Source organism: Diadema setosum, chromosome 9, assembly GCF_964275005.1.
Source record: "Diadema setosum chromosome 9, eeDiaSeto1, whole genome shotgun sequence".
In the NCBI taxonomy this organism is placed as follows: domain Eukaryota; kingdom Metazoa; phylum Echinodermata; class Echinoidea; order Diadematoida; family Diadematidae; genus Diadema; species Diadema setosum.
Genome location: NC_092693.1, coordinates 39211864 through 39224037, shown reverse-complemented (window position 1 = coordinate 39224037; position 12174 = coordinate 39211864). Strand labels below are relative to the sequence as shown.

The following is a 12174-nucleotide window of genomic DNA, read 5'->3' as shown; positions in this document are numbered from 1 at the left end:
ATATATATATATATATATATATATATATATATATAATTACATTCTTTATGTCTGTACGGTTGATATCTACGCACAATTATTCCAATACTGTACATGCATTAAATACAGCGCAGCAGCAATGATACGATGCGAATAAAAACATTGTGCGCGTATATTCGTACTGTTCAGATATAGCGCTATACTGATCATAAATAGCCTTAGTGCGGTGTGATGGGGGATGCAAGCACAGCCCACCCCAGGCCAGTCTAGAGCTGCTGCAATCTGCTGCGGCCATACTATACGTGCGCTAGCTAGCTTGCTTTTACATTACTTACTTTACTTTACTTCTAAAAAGTCCAATGATGATGTCGGACAATGCCTGTTCATCGATCAAAGCCTCAATCTCAATGCTCTACATTTTCTGGGAACTTGTCAAGTTGAGTGTGTGGGGAAAGGACAAAAGTATCTCACAAAATCACACAGTCTATACTGGTTCATAAACAAGATCTTGTTTACTTGACCAGTATTGTCTAATCTATTTGCAGAGGTTGCTGAGATGACATACAAAATTCAGGGAGACTATTCCAGAAATCGACAACTATATCGCTGAAAAAGTATTTCCTCACGTCAAGTCAAGTACACTGTTTGTCCAGTTTTCTTACTGTGGCCTCTAGACTTCCTGTGAGCTAAATGAAAGAGATAAAATTGAGTATCATACATTCCGGTCAATCATCTTCTCGACTAATTCTGTTACGTTACATGTTATCCTCTCTTTTATTTCTCTTTGTATATTTTGATCGGTTTTCATCCTGTGATATGGACTTTTTTTCGATGTGTCCCCGTGAAGACACCATACAGTTTTTTGTTTTTGTTTTCGTTTTTATTTTTGTTTTGTTTTGTTTTTGTTTTGTTTTGTTTTGTTTTTTGTTTATTGTTGTTGTTGTTGTTTGTTTTGTTTTGTTTTGTTTTGTTTTGTTTTGTTTTGTTGTTTTTTTTTTTGGGGGGGGGGGGGGCTACTAGGCCCTATATTTCGTCCAAGCGAGCAGCGCCGCGCCCGCGACCCGACTGTATAGCAAGCCAGCAAAAAGTGTTCGCAGGAGATCCATCGCGTAAGATATTATTATACTCACGGTGGCACGACATTTCTGCTCCTGCAACAGTTGCTCCAGTCTTATTTTCTCTATGGACTTAAGGTTAGGGCTAGAGTTGTGATAGGGTTGTAGGTTTATAGTTTGTATGAGGATTAGGATTAGGGTCAGAGTTACGTTTGTGGTTTGAATTTATGTTTGGCTTAGTGTGCAACATGGGAGCAATTGTCGCAGGAGCAAATGTCATGGAACTAATACTCACACACTGTATCTTAATTTTCTTTGTGTGTAAGATTCCGCTTGTGTCTACGGGTGACTGTATCTTAAATACTGAGGAGGTAATAAAGAAATCTTACACGCCAGATTTACCTGCACCTCTTTAAATTAACGTTTAGACCTAACATATTGATTTAATAGAGGGGAAAACTTCGTGAAAATAATTATGTCATCTTAACTGAGGCTTAAAAGTAATATACACGTATCATACTTGACTAAGGTTGAGTTGATGACTTGCATGATTTTAAATCGATACTGATACTTAATTAACATTTTTGTTGTTGTTTATCGTATTTAAGTGGCCTCTGTTGCACCTCAAACAAACGACAAGCAAACTTCAGATGTTTAAACGTCAAACGTGAAATCGAGAGCTATAGCGCGATTGCTTGGTGGGGTTCAGAGCAGCTGTAAAGTTGGAAAGATTAGAATGTGTCCTTGAACAATCCTGTCATTGTCAGTGCTATTGTGCCCCACCAAAAAGAAGCTGACACACCTTGTCGGTGGGGGGGGGGGGGGGTGGGGGCACATGCGCGTGATAAGGAAGTCGCAACATGTACCATCACTGACAAAAGACAAAAAAAACAACAACAATCCGATGTATTTCAAAGGGCTCTTAAAGGATATTTTCCGTTCAAACGTGAAGGTCAAAAATAATCCTTCAAATCCCAAGTAAATAGACAGCACCACCCATGGGAACAGAAAGACCTTCACACGGACGAATAATTACAGGTGACCGTCGACTTTCTCCTATATACCGTTCTACATGCACGTCGCACTTTTAGAGATGGCTCTTTTTTTTTTTCCCTCGGGGGGGGGGGGGGGGCAAAAGCACTGCGGACTGCAGCCCAAACGATTGAAATTTCTCAGACTTTGTCGTTTTCATAATCGCCATTCAAGAGTATTACATCTACAATGAGAAGTCAGAGTACCCAGTGGTGGAAAAAAAATAAACAACAACTTCAACAAGTACTTGGGTGTTATCGTAAAAATATATTGGATATAATTTTCCTGAGGTTGTGGATTTGGATTTTGTGAAGAGAAAATGAAGTACGGCTTTATCAGAGTTTAAACCTTAATGACCTCTGCCAACGTCGTACTGAGAAAAGCCCAAATAGCACCTAGGAATGATGTGATATGTATTGATCGTGATGGTGGTCGGGTATTTTCTATCCCTTTGCATGTTATAATATTCATATCGAGAGTCTGTGGTATAGTGACAATGTAGCTTGAACGCGGTACAGGGTACAAGACTGCCAAGTACTGAATGCACGGTCGACTAATAAAAACGGATTAAGTGCTTTTTAGATATCTCGACGGCATAAAGAAGATATTAGAACATTTGTGTTGTCTGCTCCTTGGAGCGGGAGTCTTTGTACCCCCCACCAAGGCATATCCACCTTAGACATCCGGTGCAATACAAAGCGAGATCGATCTTCCCTCCCCATTGTCACCATCAACGTTTCTCATGAAGCGGGAATCATCTTAATTTTTCTTTCTTTTTTTCTTCCCCACTAGACATGAATAAATTCAGCAGCAAAACTGGAAGCATTCGAGCATACTGTTTACACTTCGCGTCACGGTGCTTTAACCTTGGAGATTCTATGTACATCATGAAATGTTTGACTGCGAAGGAATAGCACAACAACATTTTAACAATGCATGTTCAAAAGAAACCATTCTCATGAGGATCTCACTCGGACATATGTCGGAAGAGGGGTTCTACCCCTTCGACGTACTTGAGCAATTTCTGTTAAAATAGAATTATGCTCACAAGGCTAAAATAGTATAAAATGATTTGCCTTTGAAGCAACCAGGCAAATACAGTAGTTGTCCTTTATCCTGAATGAGGGCATGTTAATTCATTTCCGGTCTTAAATGATTATTACAATTAAAATGATAAAAAATGATAATGAATGAATAACTGAATTTATCTAGCAGTCGCATCATATTGATGATCATTACAATGGGACCTTTGACAGCTTGAGCCACTTTACTTCTCAAATTTCACATTTCCCTGCTCTGGGAGGGGGAAGTCCACCCCTCCACCCCATATATAGCCCCACCCACCCCCTTCTTCTTCTTCTTCTTCTTCTTCTTCTTCTTGTATCAGTCCTGCGTCGTTCGGATTTGAAGATTATTACAGGCGCGATTCATGCACTGTGCGTGCTGTGCTTGTGTGAATGTGCAATTGTAACAGTTACACCGAAGGGTGCAAGTAAAAATCCATCCGCAGTCTACACTGCATAGCTTGTCATCAGCTTAAGCCGGAAGGCTTCCACTGATGGGGCTGAGGCATGATGCCAGGGGGCAGTGAGTTCCAAGTCCGCACAGTGCGTGGGATAGAAGGACTGTTTATGATGTTCATTTCTGGAGATTGGCAGATGGTAGCCTTGACCATGAACATGTCTTGTTGCTTTGTGGACTGGTGTGATGTAGGGTGCAGTGCTGAATTCTACTAGGTGCCTTTTGAAGAAGAGGACAAGACGCAGAACTTCTCTCCTTTGCAACTGTAGGGAGTGCCACTGGAGTTCATGAATCATGTCTGTCACAGATGAGGTGTTATGATACTGTTGAGGACAAATCTCGCAGCTCTCCTTTGGATCATCTCGATTTTCCGGATGCTCCTCCCTGTATGTGGGTCCCACAGAATAGCGCCAGATTCCAGGGGTGGTATCACCAGAGATTGATAGGCCATGGTCTTGAGTGGAGTGGAGGAGATCCTCAGGTTTCTGCAAAGGAATGCAAGGGTGGTGTTTGCTTTGTTGCAGATGTTGTCAACATGCCTGTTCCAACGGAGGTCTGAGGCAATTGAGACTCCTAGATATTTCACTGCTGGGAAAGCCTTGAGAGGTCTGGCGTGGAGGGTGTACCAAGGAAGACCTCTGGGTGTCTTTTACGGGTGACCCGAAGGACTTGGCACTTATCAGGATTGAACTCCACCAGCCATTTCTTGCTCCAATCAGCTAGAGCATCAAGGTCAGCCTGGAGTTTTCTGGAATCGGTGACAGTCATGCAGGCCAGGGTGCCATCAGCGAAGAGTCTCACACAGGAATTGAGGGGTTAAGGCACGTCATTGATGAGGAATAGGAAGAGGCAAGGCCCGATCGACTGAATCTTGAGGCACGCCTGATTTCACGGAGCCTGCATATGAGGTTTGGCCTACTAGCACAGCTCGTTGAGGACAGTTATAAGTTTTCAATCCATCTGCCTGTATATCTTTTGATACCATAGAAATGACGCTTCTGGGCAAGTCGTTGGTGGTCAACTTTCAAAGGCATTACTTAAGTCCAGTACGACGACGTCTGTTTGATTACCCTCTTGTGCATGTTGTTCTGAAGATTTCGTAGAAATCCAGCGAGTTGTGTTTCACAAGACATTCTTGTTCTAACATACAGCGTATCTAAAGCCATTAATGTAGCGGGTAGAGGATGTCATTTATTGTAGCATGGTGCATAACGCTGCTGTTAATAATGCGTACATTATCTTGCAGCATACGCAGGTGAGGAAAATCGGTCTGTAGTTTGATGGGTCAGATGCACTGCCCTTCTTATAGACATGGACAATGTTTGCCTGGCGCACATGTCTGGAATGAGCCCAGTCTTGCAGGATTTCTCATAGATGCAGGCCAGTATCGGGGCAATAACTGGAGCCAGCTTTTGAATTATTTTGGGGGTTATCCCTTCTGGTCCTGTGACCTTTTGGGGGTCTTCAGCTTTTCAAGAAGTTTTTGGATGCCTGGTGTAGTGATCACAACAGCTGGCATATCTGGATATGGTGAGACTTTCGAAAGAAGATCATCAGGTGGTGGGGTCTCTTGTGTAAACACAGATTCAAACTGCTGATTCAGGGACTCCTCAATTTCTTTTGGGTCAGTTATAATATCGACATCTTTCTTTAACTGTGTTATGCCAGCATGGTCAGTTCTATTATGCTTAAACTTCCGAAATCTCTTCATATCTCTGTATTCATCATTCTCACCAGGAGTATGTACTCTAGGTATGACCAGTGGACCTAGCTCATCATCTTTCTTTGGATGTTCCGTTTGAGATCCCTTAGTTCTAGCAGCCATTCCTCAGGGACCTGGATGTTGGCCTTTCTCTGGTCACGGCACCTTCTGTTCAGCCGTTTATTGAGGAGTGCTTTGATCTCACGGGTAATTCATGGCAGGTTTTACCGTGGTTTGCTCACCGTGTAGGGTACAAATTTTTGGATGCCATATTCGATGTGCTCAGTGAACAAATTCCTCATATACTATATCATTGGCCGATAGGACGTTACTTTGGGAGGTGATTCGGTCCCCCTTGTCTTGATCTGTACAATGGAGCAATCATGGTCTGAGCTGCCCGATTGTGGGATTGCTGATTACTGCGAGGTCCAAGGTGTTTTCTTGCCGAGTAGGCTCCTCAATGAGTTAGGTAAGGCCTTTATCTTCAAGCATTTCCTCAAAGTGTTGGTGGAGGGCTATGGGTAATTGCACCTTTCGATCGTTTTCTCTCGCCAGTTTCATCCTGGAAAGTTGAAGTCCCCAGCGACGAGAACAGTGTGTTTTACGTTGATGCGAGCAAGGGATTCTTCCAGCTCTGCAAGACTTTCAGCATTATGTTCACGAGGTCCGTAATAAGCTCCTATATCAACATTGTCTTACTAGATGCAAGTTCCATACTGCACCAGAGTATCTCGCATTTAGTCTCTAGGGTATCTTCCCATCTCAGCAAGAGGTCATGTTTAGCTGCGATGAAGACGCCTCCACCATGTCCTCCTCCGGGTCGATCTCTGCGATGTACATTGTAGACGTCAGTTGGGAAGCATTCGTTGTTACTATGTATGCTTGTCTGTGAGCCATGACTCGGTTCCAGTAATGATGTCTGGGTCGTGTTACCCTATCAAACACTGGAATGGTTCTCTCTTAACAGGGCTACGGTCACAACTCAGAGCGGCGACCGACCGATTTGTAGCCTGCTCGGTCGCTGCTGAAATTCTGACACCGCTCAGCAGTTTTTGGAGATGCTGAGCAGGCTGTAAAACCCTAGCGATGGTCGAGCAGTGCCCTGTCGATTTCCCGTCGATCACCGATCGATTTTCAGTAAAGTTTTGTCGAAATATGAGGATCTGCAACGCGCAGAGTGCGAGCAGTCACCGAGCGATGCCCTATCGGCAACTGGACGATCTCCCACCGGCCACCGGGCGATTTTTACGAAATCGATCAGCGACCGACGGGTGATCGATAGGTCATCTACCGGTCACCCGTAGGCGTACCGACGGCCAACTGCGATGTGTTAATTAATTAATTAAGATAAAACTCGAGGCAAAAGATCAAGAGTTAAATTATCAACTAACAAACCTCCGCTATGTGATATCACAGATAACTAGAAATTACGAAATAAACAAAAGGGATAAACACCTAAGATGGAACAAAGATTAGAATAGATTAGATTTTTCCAAATTATCTTGTTTGCTTCTATATTTTACAGTACTTTTCTATTCCTATCAAATCGCATATTTTAATTTTCCCCATTTCTTGTCATTCATTCCTTCTTCAATCAATATGCCTTTAATGAATGATAAGGCAACCAAACCATATTTTACTATACCTCAACATATCAACACTAACTTTTTGCTTTCATCTCTTTTTCCCCAAAGTGGTTGCCTCTGACTTCCATGCCCCTCATGTTGGTTGCCGAGATGTTGAGATGCTGAGATGTTGGTGGGGTTTCCTTGCCTCATATCCCTCCCCCTGCTTCTTCCAAATTACGCTAGATTGTCTTCTCCATCTAGTCCCTGGTTTCCTTCAGTGCTTCTGGCATTCTTATCTTAGCATCTTTAGCCCCTAAATCACTCGACGGCGACCGCTCGATCTATTCTCGTGGTTTTCTTTTGTGCTGTTGTCATTTTTGTCTGTATTATTTGTGTTCCCTAAATCGCTCGGCAGCGACCACTCGATTAGGTCAGTTCCTGGGCGGTTCCCGCTCGGACACCGAGCGTATATTGGGCAGCGAGGGAAAACTGGTTGGACGCCGCTGAAATTTTAACTCCGCGTTAAAATTTCAGCGGCGACCGACCGATGCCCTAAAAATCAGTGGCGCCTGGTCGGTCACTGGTCGGTCACCGGTCGTTGTCCGACCGGTTTTGGCTAAAAACTCGCCGACCGGCAGGCTGATTTTGGGGGTTGTGACCGTAGCCGGAGACAGTGACAATTGACATTCAAGATTTTTTTAGGAGCTCCTCATCGATTTTCGCTTAAACCGTGGCTTTTGTCCGGGATTCTCGTTCTTTTGATAAGATGTAACAGTTGGTTGATTTCCAAGTGGTGTGGGCGAAGAGAAAGTTGCCTCCGGTGGTTGGCTAAGTTCACTGTCATTGCTAATCGACTCAAGTGGGTTAAAATAATTTGTCAACTGAAAATCTTGATGGCAGTGTGCGTGGCAGATAGGGTGTCCACATTGGTTGCAGAGCCAAACTGTAAGAGTTTCCCTACTATTAACATTCTTGAGAATCCCTGCTCTCGGATGGTAGGGTATATGCGTGTTCTGAAATGATAGCTGGAGACTAAAGCCCGCCGCACACTATACACGATCTGAGGTCGTACGACCTTCCGACTGTCGGTTTGACGTCACCAAACACCCAAGTTTCAGGTTGTAGGACGTATGGGTCGTACGACCTGATCGGAAGGTTTTGGCACGATGAATATTTTTCAAGTGCTCATGAGTCCAATGCAATCTCAACTTTCAACCAATCATGATTAAGTATTCCATTGACGCTGATGTGCATTTTGATTAAAACAAAAAACAAAAACACAGAAAGGTCGAGACGTAGTAGTCTCCGACTTACCGCATGCATGCTAGCATTAGCAGAGCGACATCGCGCCGCGCCCGCGACCCGACTGTTTAGCAAAAGCCTCACGGTCTGATATTGTCATATTTTGTCTACGCCATCGACCTTTATTTTGTATTTTCACATCATGTAATCAGCTTTTTTCTCTTTCTCTCTCTCTCTCTCTCTCTCTTCCTCTTCTTTCCTATTTCTTTTCTGCATGACAGCGACTAAGTGTTGGGATTTGTCTGGGTATTGTTCAGGGCTAGTTTCGTGTGTATTCTTAGTTCATGTAATTCGGTTTTGCAGTTTCGCTTTCCACGTATATAAAATATAAATAGCAGGTCATTGTTAATTTGATTTATATGTTTAGTGGAATGCACCCTGCAAGCAATGTTTTTGTTTGTATGTTTGTTTGTTTTTAAAGCATTTCTCCCCATTTCAAGCATTTTCATATTTTAAAAATGTTTTTGTTGTTTTCCTTTTCACCCTCTTTGTTAATGGCATACTCATGATTTTCACTTATCATACGTTGTAATGTCAATATATGCAACTATATCTTCTGCCAAATTTAAAAAAAAAAGTATTTTTTAGATGTATTGTTGGAGATAGGAAATGAGTGAATGGATGCGTGAGTGTCGCATGAGTGTCAATGTATAGTAACTACCGTTGACCTACTCAGTTTTATTCATACTCTATACGGGAGTAAAACCCCGTGTTAGTCAAAAAGTAAAAAACTACGTCCTGGAGCTATCTTTTTCAAATTAGAATAAAAAATGAACCATTGATTTTATCAGGGTGTGGACACATCTTCTGTTACAGGTCGTTATCCCGCGCGGTCCGGAGTCTACAGCGCCCCTGGTGGACCGCGTGTGTTCCTCCCCGAAACTCGATCCGGCCTACCAAGTAGCGAGTTAACGATGGCCGAGGCACTCAAGAAGGCAGGCTATACCACAGGCATGGCTGGCAAGTGGCATCTGGGTGAGAACTGTTATTATTATTATCATCATTGTTATTATTGTTATTATTATTATTATTATCATTGTTATTATTATCATCATGATTTTATTTTAGCACGGAACCTGCTTCAGCCATTGGCTGTTCTTCAGCTGGTCCGTGCCCGATAAAAATCGCATATACATCATCATACATTATACAATAACAAACATATCAAACAAGCAAAAAAAAATACAATGCATTGATTGAAATAATAAAAAATACACAAATACAAGAAAGTACACACACAAAAAAGCCAAACGTTTACCCTCTCCCTTCCCCCCGTCCATTTATAACATAATACTAAATATCGTCATAATATATATCTTTATCCATCAAATATGTTTCATAAATTAACTCCATTTCTGTCTTATACTTTAACACTTGTCTTAAATCCAGCAGATGACTTATTTTTTTTATAAAGGATGTACAGGAAGTTGATTCCATCGTGTGATTTCCCTATTCGATAAACTCCGTTTCTTAAGATTTGTACGTGGTCTTGGTAATTCTAAATTCCTACATGTTTCTCAAATTATGATAAAATTCTTTAAATACAAACTATTTCATAAACTCACCAGGCATCATTTCGTGGACAATCTTATACATAATATACAACACATGTTTATCTCTCCGTACTGAAAGATTATCAATATTCAAACATTCATAATATATATCTCGACTAGAAAATTTTCACTCAACATTGAGAACCACCCGGAGTGCCCTATTTTACATTCGCTGTAAATTTTCCAAGTACCCTTTCCCAGCATTCCCCCATATTATACTACAATAATCAAACTTATTTTGTATTACAGATTTATAAAATGTTAAAGCAGTTTGTTGTGTAACATACGGTCTATCTTTTACTGTATTCTTTCTTAGATAATCAATATGTTTATCCCAATTTAAATGCTCATCAATAATAAATCCGAGATACTTGCAGTGCGTAACGCGTTTGAGAGGAGTATTCTAAATACATACATCTGAAATAACAGTTGACTTAATTCGTTTCTTAGTTCCAATCAAAAGAAATTCACATTTTATTTTTTTTTTTACAAAGCAAGTCTATTCTTTTTCAATCATGAATCAATAAACAATAAGTCTGCATTTAATGAATCTGTCAATGTTTTTCGGATATGCGCTGGCATGATAAACACATGTGTCATCTGCGATGTATTCAAACACAGAGGTAGATCATTTACATATAAGACAAATATCAGTGGACCGAGGTTAGACCCCTGTGGTATTCCGCATTGCATCATCTGCGAGCTGGACTAAATCCAATTTACACAAGTATATTGCATCCTATAATATATAGGTAGCTGCGGAACCATTGTAGGATCGAGCCGTCCTGTCCAGCAAGCCGTTAGCTTATTCAAAAGAATGGAATGATCGACCGTGTCTGTAGGCTTTCTTTAGTCCATTTTATTTACAGGTGTGAGCCCTATAGGGCTCACACCCGTAAATACAATGGAATGTCCCAGACCCCTTCACAAATTCGTACCAAAGATACCAAAATAAATGAAGAAAAAAATTAATTAAAAATCAATGATGTATAGTTTGGCAAAACTGAATAGCTGTAGATATTGAGTATAAATTCCTCTACAAATTGCACTTTGGATGGAAGATGAAAGCTTTTCTGGTGGAATTTGAGGGGACTATATTTCATTGGGTACGTGTACGGAAAATGGGTGATTTTTTGAGTGACAAGAACTCGTAGTCTGGCTTTGCGGACCCCTGGACAGAATTTGGACTGAAGAATCCACCCTGAAAATTTGATGGATGGAAGGGTATATCTCACTTATCCAGGTTAGTGAAGCTGAAACACCTCATTTCTCCCAGCTATTTTACAGAATTTTTTGAAATTATTTAAAAATTTGAAATTTGAAAATTTTTAACACACATCCCTATGGGGAAGAGAATTCATACAGTCAGCAATTTCTTTTTTTATCATAATTTATACATCATCATCACATTCTATTTCAGTTATTTTCATAGAATCATTTTTCTGGCATTAAACTCGTCAGTGATTTCCATATATATTATCACCAGACTGACCTCTACTTTCGTTTATACTTCGAGTAATGTAATTTGTCTTTGCTTGACGAATACATGCAGTAACCTTATTTCTTAATACTCTATAACATCTCCATTCATCAGCGTCACCGTATCGTCATACTTTTTTCTTTTGTTAATTCCTTTGTCTGATCAGTAATAAGATGTCATTGTTAATCCATGGAGATTCTTTTTTCTTGATACGAATTTTCTTTACAGGTGCGTGTCTGTCAAGTACACGTTTCAGTGTATTTTCCAAAAAAAAAAATCATTGGGCATCGTTTACACTGCTCTTGTTGTGTAATTCTGTAATTCTTCCCACGATATAGCAGCAACATCTTCCACAAGTTTCTCAACATTTACTTTCTTCATATTCAATATTATCATTATTGTTATTATTATTATTATTATTATTATTATTATTATTATTACTATTACTATTATTATCATTATTATTATTATCATTATTTATTCAGCATTTCAGATAAGTGTACATGGGTAAACACAAGAAACTTTTGATTCAGCATAACAAAGATAAGATGAATTATAACACATAGACAAAGCACAAATGAGAAGAAAAAACAAACAAACCTAGATTGATGTACTTTTTATCAAACTGCATTTCCTCCCTAACCCCCGCCCTCTATCGCTCCCCCTCTTTCACTGGAGTTCTGTCTCTGTCTCTGTCCTCTTTCCTCTGCATCTTTATATATTCCAGGGTTTTTCTTCCTCTCTCTCTCTCTCTCTCTCTCTCTACTGTATTTAAGAAAGAGTGTAATATGTAGTAATCAAAATATGGAAGTTCTGCGTCGGTGTGTAATAGATAGGTATTAAGAGTAAAAATAGTCATAGAGAAACACCGCAAGAGCCAAAAAATTGGACTGACGTTCCTCTGATAAAGATCTTTGACCGAAACGTCAGTCCATTTTTTTTTTTTTGGCTCCTGCAGTGTCTTTGACTGTCTATGACTGTT

At 40.6% G+C, this 12174-nt stretch overlaps 1 protein-coding gene across 1 annotated transcript in view; it reads left to right on the top strand.

Moving 5' to 3' along the window:
- LOC140233102 (arylsulfatase-like) overlaps positions 1–12174 on the top strand; it is a 36726-nt gene that overhangs the window by 16586 nt on the left and 7966 nt on the right. Inside the window, exon 2 of the mRNA XM_072313217.1 lies at positions 8976–9134. Coding sequence (XP_072169318.1) covers positions 8976–9134 — 159 coding nt within the window. The remainder of the gene's footprint in view (positions 1–8975; positions 9135–12174) is intronic.